This window comes from Stylophora pistillata, chromosome 2 (assembly GCF_964205215.1).
Source record: "Stylophora pistillata chromosome 2, jaStyPist1.2, whole genome shotgun sequence".
NCBI lineage: Eukaryota > Metazoa > Cnidaria > Anthozoa > Scleractinia > Pocilloporidae > Stylophora > Stylophora pistillata.
In genome coordinates, this window is record NC_142520.1 from 48,747,513 (window position 1) to 48,764,226 (window position 16,714).

The 16,714-nt window shown below is 39.2% G+C and overlaps 1 protein-coding gene and 1 pseudogene across 1 annotated transcript; one reads left to right on the forward strand and one right to left on the reverse strand.

Moving 5' to 3' along the window:
• Positions 1–1,065: 1,065 nt before the first annotated feature.
• On the reverse strand, positions 1,066–6,489 carry LOC148740021 (uncharacterized). Its single transcript, XM_088748067.1, has 3 exons — positions 6,067–6,489; positions 5,059–5,173; positions 1,066–3,119 (listed from the first exon to the last, which is right to left on the reverse strand). The coding sequence occupies exons 1-3, from the start codon at positions 6,394–6,396 to the stop codon at positions 2,491–2,493; spliced, it is 1,074 nt and encodes a 357-aa protein (XP_088604193.1). The 5' UTR covers positions 6,397–6,489; the 3' UTR covers positions 1,066–2,490.
• Positions 6,490–13,458: 6,969 nt separating this feature from the next.
• On the forward strand, positions 13,459–15,275 carry LOC148740022 (uncharacterized; annotated as a pseudogene).
• The last annotated feature ends 1,439 nt before the right edge of the window (positions 15,276–16,714 follow it).

Below are 16,714 nucleotides of genomic sequence, written 5' to 3' on the forward strand. Positions count from 1 at the left end.
GCGGTAAGGGGTCAGCAAGGAGAACCAATGAGCGTTATTTATCGCTTTTTGCAGCCAGCTGCGTCGGAGAATATGTTTAAGCTTTTGAACCACTTTTGCCATTAGTGAGCGAGAGCATTTTTATCGTAATAGGATCAAACTGCGGAATTAAAGCGGTATTTAAAAATACGGCCAGGAGTTCAATGAATCCTAGTCGCCAGTGTAATAACGTGTAATAATAGTTTTCTTCCGATGGGTTTTCATTTTTAAGGCTGCATGCCCATCCTTTTACACATTAGGTAGCTTTAGCAACGACGACGGTGACGGCAACGAAAACGTCGTGTCGAAATCTAACTTTTAGTGTTTGTAACTCTTTCGAGGTCATTCCGATGTGTCTCACTTGGAACATGCTGGCGAAGTATTCAGGGACTATATCACTACGAGTGGCGTTAAAGTAAGGAGAAAGAAAGAGAAATTAACCGTCATGCGCTCACGTTCTCAAGAAAACCTAAAGTTTGGTTATTTCACGTTGTTATTTTGCCGAGAACGGTCAAGAAATGTACCAAAATGTTAAACGCACGTGCAGGGCGACTGTCTTTGCTCATTAAGCCTATTGCTTTCTGCCGTTCTCGTTGCCGTCGCCGTCGTCGTTGCTAAAGTTCCCTAATAGGGAATTTAAGCAAACCACGACGGCGACGGCAACGAGAACGTGGAAAAACAATAGATCTAATTGGCAGAACAATAGCCCAGCACGTGCGTTTTAAACCTTTGTACATTTCTTAGCCGTCCTTTGCAAAACAACAACGTGAAATCCCCAAAATTTGCGTCGTCTGCGAAGCAAAACCGTGGCGGCCAATTATTTTAATTTACATTTGGAACTCAACGCTACTTTTACGCGTTATGTTGAGTTGGAAGTCTGGCGCCCTATGAGACGGTAAATACATGCAGCCATTTTCGAAATTCCAACTAAAAGTAGAAACTCATTTTTTAATCGAGGGGACGTTGTGGGGATCACGTGGTTTTACAGGGGAAACAAAAGCAGGGAACAGTGATCGCTAACAGAGTAGAAAGAGGGTACTATAAAGAATTGTCAGCCAATAAGGGGGATAATTACAACACTTAAGAGCCCGATAAATTGTATTGTGACACAACCAGACTCCTTTGACCCTTTCCCCCCCTTCAAGACGACAAACAATCGAGAGATTTAGCACCGCATTTACGTAAAACGGCAAACGTCTGCTTGTCCTTTTACTTATCATGTATAATAGCGTAAACCTTGCTGCTTTAGTTTCGCATGTGCTCACGCCATGGTGGATTGAAGGCGCGTCTGTATGGCTAACAAAGAATGTTTTTGGTGCCCTTTTTCCGGTATTAAACTTCGGTCTATTCCGTGAGAGAAAAACGGAAGAAAACCTTACGTTCACGACAAACGCGTTAAATAACTCGTCAGATCACTTGTCACATAACTCGTCAGGTATACAGGTTGAAGTTATGATCCCACTGTATAGCAAATACAGACCTACTCATCCAGGCAAAATAATGAAGCTTCTCGGATGACTACACTATGATCTACATTATACCACAGCCAGCAAAAATTTTGAATCAAAGTAAATAGTTTTATGATTACTTGTGAACGTTTTCGGATTCTCCTCGACGTTTTCATCTGCCTTATTCGGCATCTTCATGCGACTTTCAACAGCCAAAATTCGCACTTCGTTCATTTCCATTTGCTTGTTGATCGTCTCCATTCTGAAAAACAGCGCGTGGGGCGTGGGGGGTGGGGTTTGGTAAATTTTGTTGTGACACAACCAACATCTACCGAAGCCCCCTCTCCCTCCCCTTTCCAGTGATAAGAAATGACCAGTGCCAAAGTTATTAGTTCCAGGCCTCCTTCTTGTTTATATCTGACATCACTACAAAATAATCAATTAATACTTCACATTTCCTTGAAAAGATTGATGAGTTGTAAGTCTGACTTAACTTTATTCTGCTGAATTTCGTTTTCGCATAAAAATTCCCTAAGAAAATTCATTACTTGACGAGGGAATTCCGCATTAAGCTGCACGCGAAAATCGATATCGCACGTATTGCGTAATTGAATTAAAACAAGAATAAAACAGGGAAGCGACAAAAAAAAAAAAAAAAGAAAAGAAAACTGCGTTACTTATAGTTGTTATGTAGACGAAGATGCGAAACAATATGACTTAGCCTCGTTTTCAACTCGCCGATTCCACGCTTAACACTTCTCCTCTTTAACAAATCAGATTCAATTCAATGATTCGATTTTAAAGGCAATTAATTTGGTCTCCAGTGAAAATCCAAAGATATTTAAGGATCTTAGCGTTGTAGCTGGCGTGATAGCAAACTTATTTTATCTTTGATATGAGAGGGGAAAGGTTCTTTATTACTGACCATTTTAAATGAAATGCTCATTTAGCTTGAATCACAAGTCAACCTCCACAAAGTTCTTTAGTACTATACTAAGTTTGAAAAATAAAGGCCTGATTATTTTTAACGGATCCATAAATTCAATGCGTAGGACTGGGATTGGTTCTTCGTTGTGACAGCTTTATAACCAAAGTCATATTCAGTCTCACTGGATCCGCGGTCAACGAAAGAGGCAGCGCCAGTTTCTGTAATTCCAATCCCATGATCAGCACGCTTACAGCTTTGTCCTCCTCCACCAATCATCATCACCGATCCATCACCATTACCCCAGTCACACCAGAAGCCGATCTTGTCAGCACTTTGGATTTTTCCACTGCACTCAGCCTGTTGAAACCCGTCTGTTGACTTGTACTGTCCACCATATTGAACCGAACAGTTTCCAAGACACTGATCACTGGCCCAAACTGTGCCATTTCTAAAGTCACCATAACTTGTGATTTTGGATCGAAATGTTTGTCCGCCCAAACAGTTACCTGTGGTCTGTAACAGAGGAGTGTGACTGGGGTAGTCACTGCGCGTGATCTTTATTTCTTTCCCGCTGACCGACCAAAAGGTTGTTGAGATCATATCGTTGTTTACTGAGGGGTCGTTTGTTGCTCCAATAGCAGCTTTCTGGTCATACCACCAGTTACCATCATCACGCATCCAATTCTTGCCATCGCTGTTTGAGAATCGAGCGATAAGAGTCCAGCCTTCAAAGAAAGTACATGTCTCAACTTTTCTGTCACGATTTTTGATAACAATATGTAGACAGGTTATTGTTAGGATATTTTTTTATTATTTTTACAGCTTGTAAAAAAAATTTGCAGTGGTCTCTCCTTTCTTCTGTTTTTTTTTTTCTTGGCGTCAGCAGTAAAATAATAATAATAATAATAATAATAATAATAGTAATAATAATAATAATAACTAACAATTTTTCTGGTTGCCGTAAAGCGGCCAAATTTTTTACCGTAAGCCGTAGAGAAAAAACTCGGACTCAATTCAGCTCTTTAGAGGATATTATCGTCCCAACGTTTAAGTAAAAGTTTCGTAACCGAAAAAGAAATTGGCCTCTTGGCCAAGCACTGCTAGTGAAGCAGACATTACTTTTCAGCTGTTGCAAAACAATATTCCCGTGTGTCATAAACCGTACATTTTTGTTGTTTCATCTTGTACCTCTTTGTTCATAAAAAAAAAAAAAAAACTTTGAAAGCCTGCTACAAGAATTTTCGAACCTAAGAATTTTGTTCTGACCGCATTTTCTAATTTCCTTACGAGCGCCTTTATTACTGAAATAAACACTTTTCTAATCGCTCTAGATCTATTTCCAGCGATTTCTGTTTCTAAATCTTTGTACTTTAAAGCTATTTGGATAAAAAGTATTACCATATGAGGGTATAGCCATGTCAATAAAAGAACATTTCTCGTCTTTTCTGTATTTAATAATACTATATGGACAGCTTAATCTAATTCTACGAATTTCTGTATGGGCATATCGGAAGGATAATTTTCCTAGATTGAAACGAATTGTGAGATGGTCTCGCCTTCCTTCTATTTTTTTTGGCGAAGTTTGAACTTACAGAATAGGCTGTTATCCCGCGGAGGGAAATATTCATTCAACAATTCTTGGCTGTTTTTTTTTTTTTAATGAGCTTATGCATCGGATAACGCGCAGAAGGCACTTGAATAGTAAATGCCGCGGTAAGGGGTCAGCAAGGAGAAACAATTGGCGTTGTTTGTCGCTTTGCTCCCAAGTGCGTCGGAAAATATGTTAAAGCTTTTGAAACACTCTTGCCATTTGTGAGGGAGAGAATTTTGATTGTCATGGGATCAAACGGCGGAATTAAAGCGGTAGTTGTCAATACAACCATGGGTTCAATTATAATCCTCCTCGCTAGTGTAGTAACATGTAATAATAGTTTTCTTCCGATCGGTTTTTATTTTTAATGGCTGCTCATCCTTTTTACACAACATCTGTTGAAACGACTTACTAAGTTTAACTCTTAAAATCTTGTTTCGAAATTAACAAAGATCCCTGTACCAACAATGGAAGGCTGTAACGTATTAAAACGACCGAATATTTACATTCTCTCATGCCAGGTTATGATCACAGACGGCTTGAGTCTTGCGTCTTTATACATCGGGCGAATTGTGTACGTTTGCACACTTTTCAATACAAATCAAGTAAAAAGTATTGTTGCAAATACTTGTTTTCAATTGTCAGAAAAAGGGTTTGTACAGGGGCGATAACGTACTTACCATCAGATACACTGGTGAAGCGGCGGAATCATCAAGCGCGCAACTGATTTTTAACGGGTGTATGTTCACTCAACTAAAAGCCACTTTTCTCTCATTTCATACTGAGTGGCGACGGCATACTAATGAACTTTTAGATCATGAGTTAAGAAGAACAAAATAGTCTGTATTGAAAAAACCGATTCTGCTTTCAATTCCTGCTGTTAAAATTTTCAAACGCCGTTGTTGTTTAATTTTTTTTTTTCCTGAGAGTGAAAGAGCTCTGTCTTATTATTAGACGGGCTAGCCAGCTGGATTTTGCTTGAAGAGCGGCTAGATAGATGTTCGGCTAGTACGTTAAGCACGCTCATTAGTTTGAACTGTTCGGAATGTTCTTTTAAAAAAATGCAATCTTACCAATTGTTCGACAGTCATCTCCGGACCAAGGATGTTTGCAAGAACATGAAAATGTTTTGCTATTCTCATGAAACAAACAAGAACCGCCATTACGACAGCCTGTCTTCAGACATCCCTAAAATAATAAACATGTATTGTCATTTAACAGGCATATTTAACCAAACAGAGTACAACTCGTCCTGTTTAGCTGCAGTTGTTTTGCATGTACTTGTAAATAAACAAGACTAAGTGATATAAGGGATAAACGCTCAATAACTCTCGGAAATCTAACCAATATGCATGAAAAGGTAAACCTCCTTTACAATTGAAAGATCACAACTTTTTTTCTTTTTGTACGTGCGCGTCAACGTTCCACTCAGCGACATTATAAATGTTTATTGCACCGTGATAAGATCTGTTTTAGAGTACTGTGCGCCAGTTTTCCATCACGCGCTCCCACAGTATCTTAGTGACGACATTGGACGAGTGCAAAGAGAGCGCTCTCCATCATTTGTCCTTATGCGTCATATTTCGAATGTTTGGCCAGGTTCGACTTAGTAACCTTGCACGCGAGACGCGTGGCTCTGTGTAGCAAGCTTTTCGAGTCTATCACGTCATGCCCGGATCACAAACTCGCGCCTTTCTTGCCTCCTAAGAGAGAACACAGATATAATCTAAGACAGTCCAGGGCTTACGCCATGCCCCGTACACATACAAATCGTTTTAAGAACACTTTTATTCCAAGTATGTGTACATAAATATATATATATATATATATATATATATATATATATTTTTTTTTTTTAGACTAGTTTGTACATAGTCATATATAGAGAGTTTTTCGCATTTATGGTTTTATTATAATTTCAACTTGTATTTGGAATTCATTTATTCCTAGTTCTAAGTAATTGTAACGCAATTCAGTCTACGGACTGCCATGTTCGATATTCTAATAAACTATCTATCTATCTATCTTCGTGTTAAAAAAAAGACATGCAAACAAAGGAAAGAACAACAAGAAAACTATACCCTGAGCATCATAGAGAAAGTAAAGCCTTTTTCATCATAAAACTGGGCATTTCCGTCGAGGATCCCATGCTTGTTCAGTTCACAAGTTCCTTTATCGTCCTTTTCGGATGGTTTTTCGAAGTTTGTTGAAGTACACCAGGAGTTTCTGAGGCATGAAAGACTGCATGATATTTGAGTAGGAGATTGAAACTGTTTCACAGCATGACCATCAAGGCGCTTGTTCTCCTTAGTGGTGACTAACGCTGAAAGAGAATGCGTCGAGTCTTCTTTAGCAAAAAGGATGGCGAGTCCTTGAAATAGGAAGATGAAGAAACTCTCCTTGACCGCCATTTCTAAAACATATCATTAACTGAGTGAGATCGTTGACGCAGCTGTCAGTTTTATTGGAAGTTACAATTGAAACAGTACAACACGATTGGCCAGTTCTTAATTATCGACGATGAACAAAGAGAGAGGCCAGACGCGGTAAGCTAATAAATGAATATTTGTTAGCTTCCTGTGTAAGATAGAATCGACGTATCCTGTACGTGTAACTGAGATCCTAAAGAACAAGTCCAAGCGAGACGTACAGTGAACTGCAATTAACTGATTTTTCTACCATCGCGACAGGAGAGTAAGAAAACCAGAAGCCCGATCATTTTCCCCCCGAATAAATCCTACCATTTTCAACAATTTGATGAGCAACTTCTGGCCTGTCCTGATCTCGCTCTCAAATCTAGCCTCTCCTTTCCCTTTCATATCAAATTTTCACCGTTCAAATATGGAACAAAGGGTCTCGCACGACTGACAGAAAGGAAAAAACTATGAGAAGACACGCAGGGCTTGCACTGTAAGTATCCCGGAGAGCTTCATACAATTCCTTATAATTTTATTATAAGGAATTGTATGGAGCTCTTTTAGCGTTAATCGTGGCGTGGCGGGTGTTGTCAAGAATGATCCTCGCGAAGGTCATACGTGACAACGCCCGCGCGCCTCGACTAATGCTAAAAAACTAATAAAGGCCGATAGTTTCTAAAGAAACTGTTTGGGGCTGCTTCGGTGGGGGTAACGAAATAATTTGAATATATCAACAAAGTTGAAATGGTAAATAGGCCACCGTTACGATTATAAAAGCTGACGTTTCGAGCGTTAGCCCTTCGTCGGACGAAGGGCTAATGCTCGAAGTGTTAGCTTTTATAATCGTAACGGTGGCCTATTTACCATTTCAACTTTGTTGATATATTCAAATTATAATTCTAAAAAAGCTGCATACAATTCCTTATAATTTTATTATAAAGAATTGTATGGAGCTCTCCTAGATACTTACAGAGCACGCCCCGCGTGTCTTCTAATGAAAGAGATAACAAAGCCCAAAATTTGAAAAATATGTTAAGACATCATCTCGGTTCGGAACTTTTTAAACTCTCAAGTCTCCAAATTACACTTAATTTATTCCCATCGTAGACCAATAACAATTCGTAAAACTAAGAAAAGTTATGCGTTCAAACTAAGACTTTTTTTCATTTTGGCTGCTGTAGCTTGCTTTCCTTGAATTTTTCCATTAATATTTAAATCTACCAGCTGGTTTTAGAAATGATGTTGATACAGAAAAATACACAATGATGATTGGATGCCTTAATTTGATATTCCAGATGAGAAGAGAAAAAGGGAATCTCTGATGACTTTGAGAAAAATTACTCCAATTATTAACCATACTAAGAAAAAATAACTTACAGTCTCATTATTTTCTCTAACCATACTTATTTTGCAAGAAATTATAGAGTCTTCTTAGGGCTCCGACTTTTCACGGCATTCAACTTGGTGAACTTGGAATTCGTTAGTTTGTAACCACATCAAGTTTGAGTATGACAGCGATCTTCGTAGTAATGAACACTAAATATAAGCAATAGTGAGAATATGGCTCGAAAAAAATTTACGGGATTTGAGCCCCTGACGTCTGTTCATTATTGCGAAGATCGCTTTGAATTCATATTCATTTCTTTAATCGCAGTTCACGTACATGATTATCACATATTCACAAACGTTGGCATGTCAAGTTTATCAATTGAGATGTTCATAAGAAAATATCCCGTTATAACATGTGATGGATTTTCTCACTGAAGCCATTATTTTAGAGTGTGTTGCAAAAACTGAGGATATTAACGTGGCAATTAACTCATGACTAAACATCAGAACACAAGATGCGAATGGTGTAAGTTCGAGACTCTCAGTCTTGTAAGTCGAGGCGACCCATGCTTTCATAAAATATATTTTTTAATCAATTATGCCTTTAATAAACTGGTATTGCGTTCGTCAGAAAGATCTCTACAAGATGCTTATGGCCACTGTTGGTAAAATGTTAATTGTAAGAATGGTTTTCATTTGTCCGAAGGAAACGATTTCTTAAACTTGTTCCCCCACCGTCACAGACTCTTTCGATTTTAGGGCAAGACTCGAGAGGAGCTATTGGAGCTAAAAATTGATTACAGGTGATCACTATAAATCGTTAGTATATTTGAATTGTGTCCATGAAAAGAGAAACAGTCTCGATTTGTCACCTTGAGTTCCCCTTTATGTCAAAGTCAACTACTTTTGCTTTTTATTAATTTATCATATGATCTATTTGTTCTTGTAATTCTTCATTTATTTACACCAATCAGATAAATAATTGCTCGATATTTTCTGTTACTTTGTCTTTGACATCACAGACCAATCATTAATGAATACGTTACATTTTTCTTAAAAAGGTGAGCTGTGAGTCGAATTACAATAACTCTAGTGATCTACTGTTAATGAATTTGTCGAAAGATTCAATAGCAATTTTTCTTGTTTTTGTTTTTTTATTACTGAAACGCTCAGAAAAATGGCTGTTTGTTGGCAATGGAGATCTAAGATGAGAAGATCTTAAGATCTTTCCTACATTCACAATGTTCGTCTAACTTGGATCAGAATGTGAAAATAAATGGGTAATATCCTCCTTTCAAAAGTTCTGCTTTTCTAAACTAAGTTTGAAAAATAAACACCTGTTCATTTTAGCGGATCCATAAGTTCAACGAGTAGGAGTGGGATGGAGCGCTTCTTGTCAAACCATCATAACCAAAGTCATATTCAGTCTGACTGGTTCTGTGGTTAACAAAAGAAGCAGTGCCTTTTTCTGTGAGTCCAATTCCATAATCTGCGCGTGCAAAGCTCTTTCCTCTTTCACCAACCATCACCACCGATCCATCACCATTACTCCGGTCGCACCAGATGCCGATCTTGTTGGCGATTTGGATGTCTCCACTGCACTCAGTCTATTGAAAGCCGTCTGTTGACTTGTACTGTCCGCCACATTAAAGCGTACAACTTTAATTTCCCGACACTGGCCTGGGCCGCCTTACCGTTTCTAAAGTCGGCATAAGTTTAGATTTTCGATCGGAATGTTTGTCGACCCAAACAAGTGCCTGTGGTCTGTAGCTTTGGTGTGGCTGAGGTCATCACTGCGCGCGATCTTTATTTCTCTGCCGCTGACCGACCAAAAGGCTGGTGAGATCATATCGTTGTTCACTGAAGGGTTGTTAGTTTTTCCAATGGCAGCTTGTTGGTTATACCACCATTTGTCACCATCGCGCATCCAATTGTTGCTATCGCTGTCGGAGAATCGAGCACTGAATTAGGGCCCATCCTTTAAGACTTGCTATGATATTACAATATCCCAAACAGTACATTGCAAATACATTTAAATCGAGAAGAGGCAGTTATCGTTTGGCCGGTTATAGGTTGGGAATTAGTATGAAAGTTATATTCTAGTCAAGTTAGAATTCTCTCTAACAGGTAGGCATGACGAGTTAAGAACTGTTGGATGTTACCGATTTCATCTTGATCTTGATCTTTTTTAGCTTATCATTTTTTGCAGTCTTCTGGTAAATAGGTTAAGAATATGATCTCAATGTATAGCAAATACAGACCTATTCATCCAGGAAAAATACTGAGGCTTTTCGCTTGACTGCAGCCTAATGTGATCTCCATAACATCAAAACGGTCATAGCCGGTGCACCGCAAAAATTTTCGAGCTTATGAACAAACGCTATGTTTAAGAGTGTGTCTCTGTAATTTCCGACCACTCGAAATTGGTTCAAAAATAAATCTTGCCTTAAACTTTGCATGTGGATAAGGAAACCCTTGCCTATCATCGGAACAAAAGTGGTTTCCCTCAGATTATTTTTTAACAATTTTCCGCACTTAGGTCCAACCGCGAAATTGACATCATTTGTGCACACAAAATGAGCAATCTTTACTAGGATCTCACGCTGTCAAAATGGATTCAATACGAGAGATATTCTGGAATACAACAGTTTAATACATCAAATTTCCAAGTCTGATCCCAAAGGTCGAGTATCTGGATAAATGTATACAGTGTTGTTGCGTCAAATATGCCACTACTCGACTAAGCCGAAAGGTGGTACTTTTTAGATTGCGATTTCTCCGTACGGGAACAAAACTAGATATCAGGAGTTACACACACAATGAGTGGGCGACCACGAAACAGGCTTGTAGGGATGAACTTGTAGTTTACTTGTCTTTTTCCTCCCACAATATATATATATATATATATATATATATATATATATATATGCAGTTATATATATATATATATATATACAAAGCTTTGCTTTCATGTCCAAATTGAGCACTCTAACTAGGATGAGTCATTGCTCTGCAATTGCGCATGCTCGCTAGTGTACTCTAGTTTGAGCACTCTGGCATGGCTTAGACGATACCACAAAGGTTGGATCGTTTGGGGTGACCATAGTGGTACTCCTCCATCCTAGCATTAGCACTGCACTGATGAGGCCCAGAAGGCCGAAACAGTACTGTCTGCAGTTAGTTATATATAAGCGCGAGGGCCGTACTGGGAGAATATCGGCCAGAGGTCTTGACAGTATTCTTCCAGTACGGTCCCAAGCAAGCTTGGTTAATAAGAGATTTATTATACGAGTGAAGTTCAAAGGGACACAACTGCGGTATCATTCGGGACCATTCTGGACAGTGCCCGGTCCAATACTTAAAGGATATTGACCGGCAATAGAGCATTTTGATTGGTTGATTTTAGTTATTGTCCCTCTGAGTGCCCGAGTCGTGTAATAAATTGCGTAAAAATATCCATGGCTATTATCGCAGGAAAAAATAAAGCGAAGTAGAAATGTGGGGTTTTCACATACCTGTACGGCGCTGCTTTCGGTGATTTGTATTCGTAATTATCCACAATGAACCACGAAATAATCGCAAATGAACAGCTCAGCGCACTTACTAATACTGTAGAATGTCTGTAAGCCAGGTTTTATTGTCTGAACGGTCCAAGGATTTCAAGGATTTCTTTCCGGGTGCGAGTCTGTAGAAATTTAGGTCATTCATTCTAAGTGACGATTCAGCGGCACCGAGTATTTGTATAATAGCTCTGTAATCCTGTCCATCTTCCAGCTTTAATGCCATGCTGAGAACAATATCCCCTAAAGTACGCAGCAACATCCGAATTCAAGTTGTAGAGTGTTCCAAATTTGCCGGTCATTTGAAAGAAATCGAGTAACATTCATCGTGACATTCTTTTCTTTGATAAGCAACCCTGTGGCCTCGATTGCATGAAAATATAGACAATCGCGGGCCGGGGGCGGGGGGGGGGGGGGAGGGGCAGTCGTTAGAGTCTTTTTTCAGACATTCTATAGTATTAGTAAGTGCACTCAGCTGTTCATTTGCAATTATTTCGTGATTCATTGTGGATAATTACGAATGCAAATCACTGAAAGCAGCGCCATACAGGTATGTGAAAATCCCACATTTCTACTTCGCTTAATTTTTTTCCTGCGATAATATCCATGGATATTCTGTTCTTCGATGTGTAAGGTATCTCGTAATAATCAATAATTTCCTTGAGAATTGTATTATTCAGTTTCAGGAGTTTCCGCTGAGTAGCATATTCACAAACATTGAAAGTGACATAGATAATATAGAGTTTCAAACCAATGTGTGCATGGATAGAGTTTAGAAGCTCTACTTCATCTTCAAATTCTTCCCATTCAACTCCTGTGCCTCCTCTTCTTCTGAAGGTGTTGAATATTTTCGAGTGGACACCAGCCTGGAGAAGAAGCTTTCCATCTGGCTTTCTTTACGCCATTCCTCTCTTGAGAAAAGTCTCTCCCCTTCTTTTGGAGTCAGTTTGTTACCAGTCGCTATCCCAAAGTCAGACTTTGTCGTTAGGTCATAGGCCTTTACATCCTCTGCAAAACGGGCATTCCTTGAACTTGTTGCCAACACCTTTCCTTCACACAATTCTGAAAACTGCCAAACGGTAGGTCCTCTTGCTTTGCTATATCTTTCTTTGTCTTCAAATTGGTGATAGTAGAAAACTGCTTAGCCCAGTTTCTTCTTAGCGAATCATACAATTTTTCCCAGGCAGACTAGTGGAGGATTGGTGGTCTCCAACATGTAGATGGAGTTCCAAATAAGACAATGTAATATTGTTCTCAGCATGGCTTTAAGTTGGAAGATGGGCAGGATTACAGTGCTAGAGTACAAATACCCGGTGTCGCCGAATGGTCACTCAGAATGAATGACCTAAATTCCCAGACTTTTCTCGTGTCAGGAATGGCTAAAAGATGGCCAGATAGAAAGCTTCTTCTCCAGGCTGGCGTTCACTCGAAAATATTCAACACCTTCAGAAGAAGAGGAGGCAGCGGGAGTTGAATGGGAAGAGTTTGAAGATGAAGTAGAGCTTCTAAACTCTATCCATGCGCGCATTGGTTTGAAACTCCCCATTATCTATGACACTTTCAATTTTTGTGAACATGCTACTGAGCGTAAACTCCTGAAACTGAATAATACAATTCTCAAGGAAATTCTTGATTATTATGAGATACCTTACACATCGAAGGACAGAAAAAAGGACTTTGTTGCAAAGATAGAAGAACTGGTCACAGAATGCGTTTGTCTCCAATGACTGTCCCCTCGGTTTTTACCTCCAGAGGGTGACTAATATAGCTATAGCTAGAGTTTCCGGTTTGTTTTAATCCTCTGTCAGTCGTAAACGCGATACGCTTATGTCGAGTGAGGGCCGGAAACCTGCCAGTTGACCTCCAATTTAATATAACTGCATCAGGGTTTTTTTTTTAAGTCTTCATTTCGACTCAGATGGATTTGTTGTATTGACCTCGTTGTCGTGATGATCGATTGAAAAGGAACGCTGCGCTTTTCGTTGTCTTCGGTGACCTCAGTGCATTAAGTTCGATTAACAGACTACGAGATATTTATGATGGTAAACAATGTCCTGTTTCAAATGCCTCATGTGAGAGGGGAGTCCAAGGAATATTCGCGCCAGCGATTCATCTACTGACTAGCCTGGTGTGAGGTTTAGAGCGCCTCAGTAGATGAATCGCCGGCATGAATATGCCCCTGACTTCACTCTCACATGAGGCATTTGAATCAGGGCATCGTTTACCATCATCCAATCAGCGTGGCGCAAACAGCGTGACGGTTGCTCCCTGGAACACGAAAGGTCTGCCGCGGATACCGATCGCTTGGAAAGCTGCATTTCTCGAAAGTTTTTGGGCGGTTAGCGCTTGGATTTTGAATGGATCTTCGATTATCTGATGTTTGATTTGGAAGCTGGGCGATTCTGATTTATGGATGAAAATTGGCTTCGCGCTGGAGCGGTCGAAAATGAGCTTTCCACCCTTGTCTCCATCTTATATAGTAAAGTAACAGTCAACGCAAAATCTACCAAATCGCTCAAATTCGCCATTTATAACCGCAGAAACGGCAATAGACAGCAAGTGATGTAGGTTTACACTTAGTTTGAGCCTTAACATAGACATTCCTTAATATAAGTCTACGATATTACTACTCTCCAATATTCTCCCATACATTTCTTTATATTTCGAACAAACGACCAGACACGCCGCCCTGTGTGGGCCCCCTGTGGCCTGATATAGCATTAGTCGGAATTCTTCTTAACACCCTAAACCTCCTCCACCCATCAGCAAAGTTAAATATGGAGGTGGAACGGAATGCCTCGCTCCCTTTCATCGGTGTTGAATTGTTTAACTTAGCTCCCAGAATCAAGATTAAGGTTTATTTAAAGTTAAGCACAGTCTCGTACCTGAGAGTATTTCTGAGTTATTTAATATAAAGAACGCTCAATATAATTTACGGAACAGTGATTTGGAACTGCCAAGATTCGACACTGTAAGATTTGGTAGGAATTCTATTAAATATATGGGACCTCTCATCTGGTCGAAGTTACCAAGACACGTAAGAACGATAGAAACTCTAAATCCGTTCAAGAACATAAGAAAAGTCGACCTTTCAACTCTCGTCGAAATTTAAAACTTAACTAAATAACTTTATAATCTTTTAAATTATCTACTGTAAATAACTATCATCTACATATGTAAATGTATTTGACTTTTAAATTTTTTAGTGTCCCCCATTAGCTTATAGCTAAAAGCATTGACACTTAAATAAAGTTTTTCTTTCTTTCTTTCTTTCTTTCTACGTAAAAGCAACCAATACGGGCTTTTTTATTCCACTACTAAAGCCACGTGGATAATTGCAGTACAAGTGCAGTCTAATTACCACCACGTTAGATCGAGCTTACCGCATATCTTCCGACTGGTCTTACTTCTCACAAGAATGCGATCGGCTTGAGAATGCATTCTTAAAGCTTAAGTACTCGAGGCATTTAGTCAATGTGGCTGTCAAGCAATTCGTAGATTCCAAGGTAGCAGAGTAGCGGCACATTCCAACAACCGACTCGACTACACCCCCTTATCCGAGTTATCATACCGTTTAAAGATCAGATCTCTGCAAACGTAGTAGAAAAACGTCTCACAGACCTCAGCACAAAAATCAAGACCACAATTTAGCCCGTTCGAGAGGTCAAGCCGGCCACTTTTAACCAACAATGTCTAGCTTATAAATTTCAATGTAAACTGTGCGATTTAGGATATGTTGGTTACACTCGCGGCCACCTCCACGAACGCGTTGGTGGACACAAACAAAAATAGTCGTCAATTTGTAAACATTATTTTAGCGAACATAACTGTAACGTACCACTTTGTCTTTCAGAACAATTTCACGCGCTTACTAAATGTTCTAACAAATTTGATTTCCCAATTAAGGAGATGCTTTTTATAAGAAAACTTAAACCATCCCTAAACGTGTAAACGGACTCGATTCGTGCAAAGGTATTCACTTGAAGAATTTATGATCCTTTGTTATTATGCTAATTTGTAGAGACCACGGAAATCAAACTTTGCATTATTTATTCACTTTGCCTTGGGAATGGTGTCATGATGAGGCGAAACGTCAGCATATTTATTCATTTATCAAAATATCAATTTAGTCATCTAATTATTCTCTTTTTGCTTATCCAAGCAAACATGTAGTGATCGATTTAGCTTCAGCAATTTCTTCATGAAATAACCGATTAAAAGAAATTCACACATCTTGCATATTTTATTTCTGACATCACTAAACAATCATCAATGGATACTTGATATTTCCTTGAAAAGATGAAGTATGAGTCCGACTTAAAATCATTTTATTGAATATGACTCTCTCGGACAGGCTCTCATGGCATTTAAATTGTTGCCGGTGAAGATCTAAAGATGTTAAAATATTATTGCGTTGCGGCTGGGGTGATGGTCAAGTTATTCTATCTTTGCTGTGAGAGGAAGAAGATGCGTTATTAATGACCATTTTAAAATGTTCATCTAAATTATATCCCAATGTGTTATCAAATGAATAATATCATTTTAACAAAGTTCTTCAGTTCTAAAGTAAGTTCGAAAAATAAAGGCATAATTATCTTCAACGTATCCATAAGTTTAACGAGTATGACTGGGATGGAGCCTTTCCACTGTTAGCATCATAACCAAAGTCATGTTCCTCGTGGTTTTCTAGAACAAAAGAAGCTACGTTAGTTTCTTTGATTCCAATCCCATGATCAGCACGTGCACAGCTACTTCCTCCTCTACCAATCATCATTACACCAGCCATACCAGAAGCCGATCTTGTTGGCGCTTTGGATGCTTCAACTGCACTCAGCCTGTCGAAAGCCGTCTTTTAACTTGTACTGTCCGCCTTATTGAACCGCACAGCTACCCAAACACTGATTACTGGCCCAAGCCTTACCTTTTCTAAAGTCGCCATAACTTGTTATTTTGGATCGAAATCTTTGTCCACCCAAACATTCACCTGCGGTTTGCAACAGAGGGGTGTGGTTGGAGTCGTAGCTGCGTGTGATCTTAATCTCGTAACCACCGACCATCCAAAATACTGGGAAGATCATGTCAACGTTTGTAAATGGGCTATTTGTCCAGTGACAACTTGCTGGTCGTACCACCAATATCCGTTATCAGCCATCCAGTCGTCATTATTTGAGATTCGGGCGATAAGAGTCTAGCCTTTACCGACTGTTATCATGTCACAGAAGACCTTCCATAATGGTAAAAAAAGAAATTGATTAACGGAAACGAAACCCTGGAAAACATGAAGTGCTTCAAATATATTTTTTAACAATTCAAGTATGACTTTTAATTTCAAATCTGTTTTTATCGCTGAAATAAGCACACAAGACATTATGCTTAACCAGGGTAATGGGCTTCTGGCTTAACAGGTCAAATCATATCAGCCA

What these genes read in the sequence shown, in the direction of transcription:
- LOC148740021 (XM_088748067.1), bottom strand. Translation starts at nt 6,396, where the DNA reads ATGGCGGTCAAGGAGAGTTTCTTCATCTTCCTATTTCAAGGACTCGCC. An exon ending in CTTTCTCTATGATGCTCAGG is followed by an intron (nt 5,174 to 6,066) that starts GTATAGTTTTCT and finishes TTATTATTTTAG; the next exon opens with GGATGTCTGAAGACAGGCTG. An exon ending in AGATGACTGTCGAACAATTG is followed by an intron (nt 3,120 to 5,058) that starts GTAAGATTGCAT and finishes CTTTCTTTGAAG; the next exon opens with GCTGGACTCTTATCGCTCGA.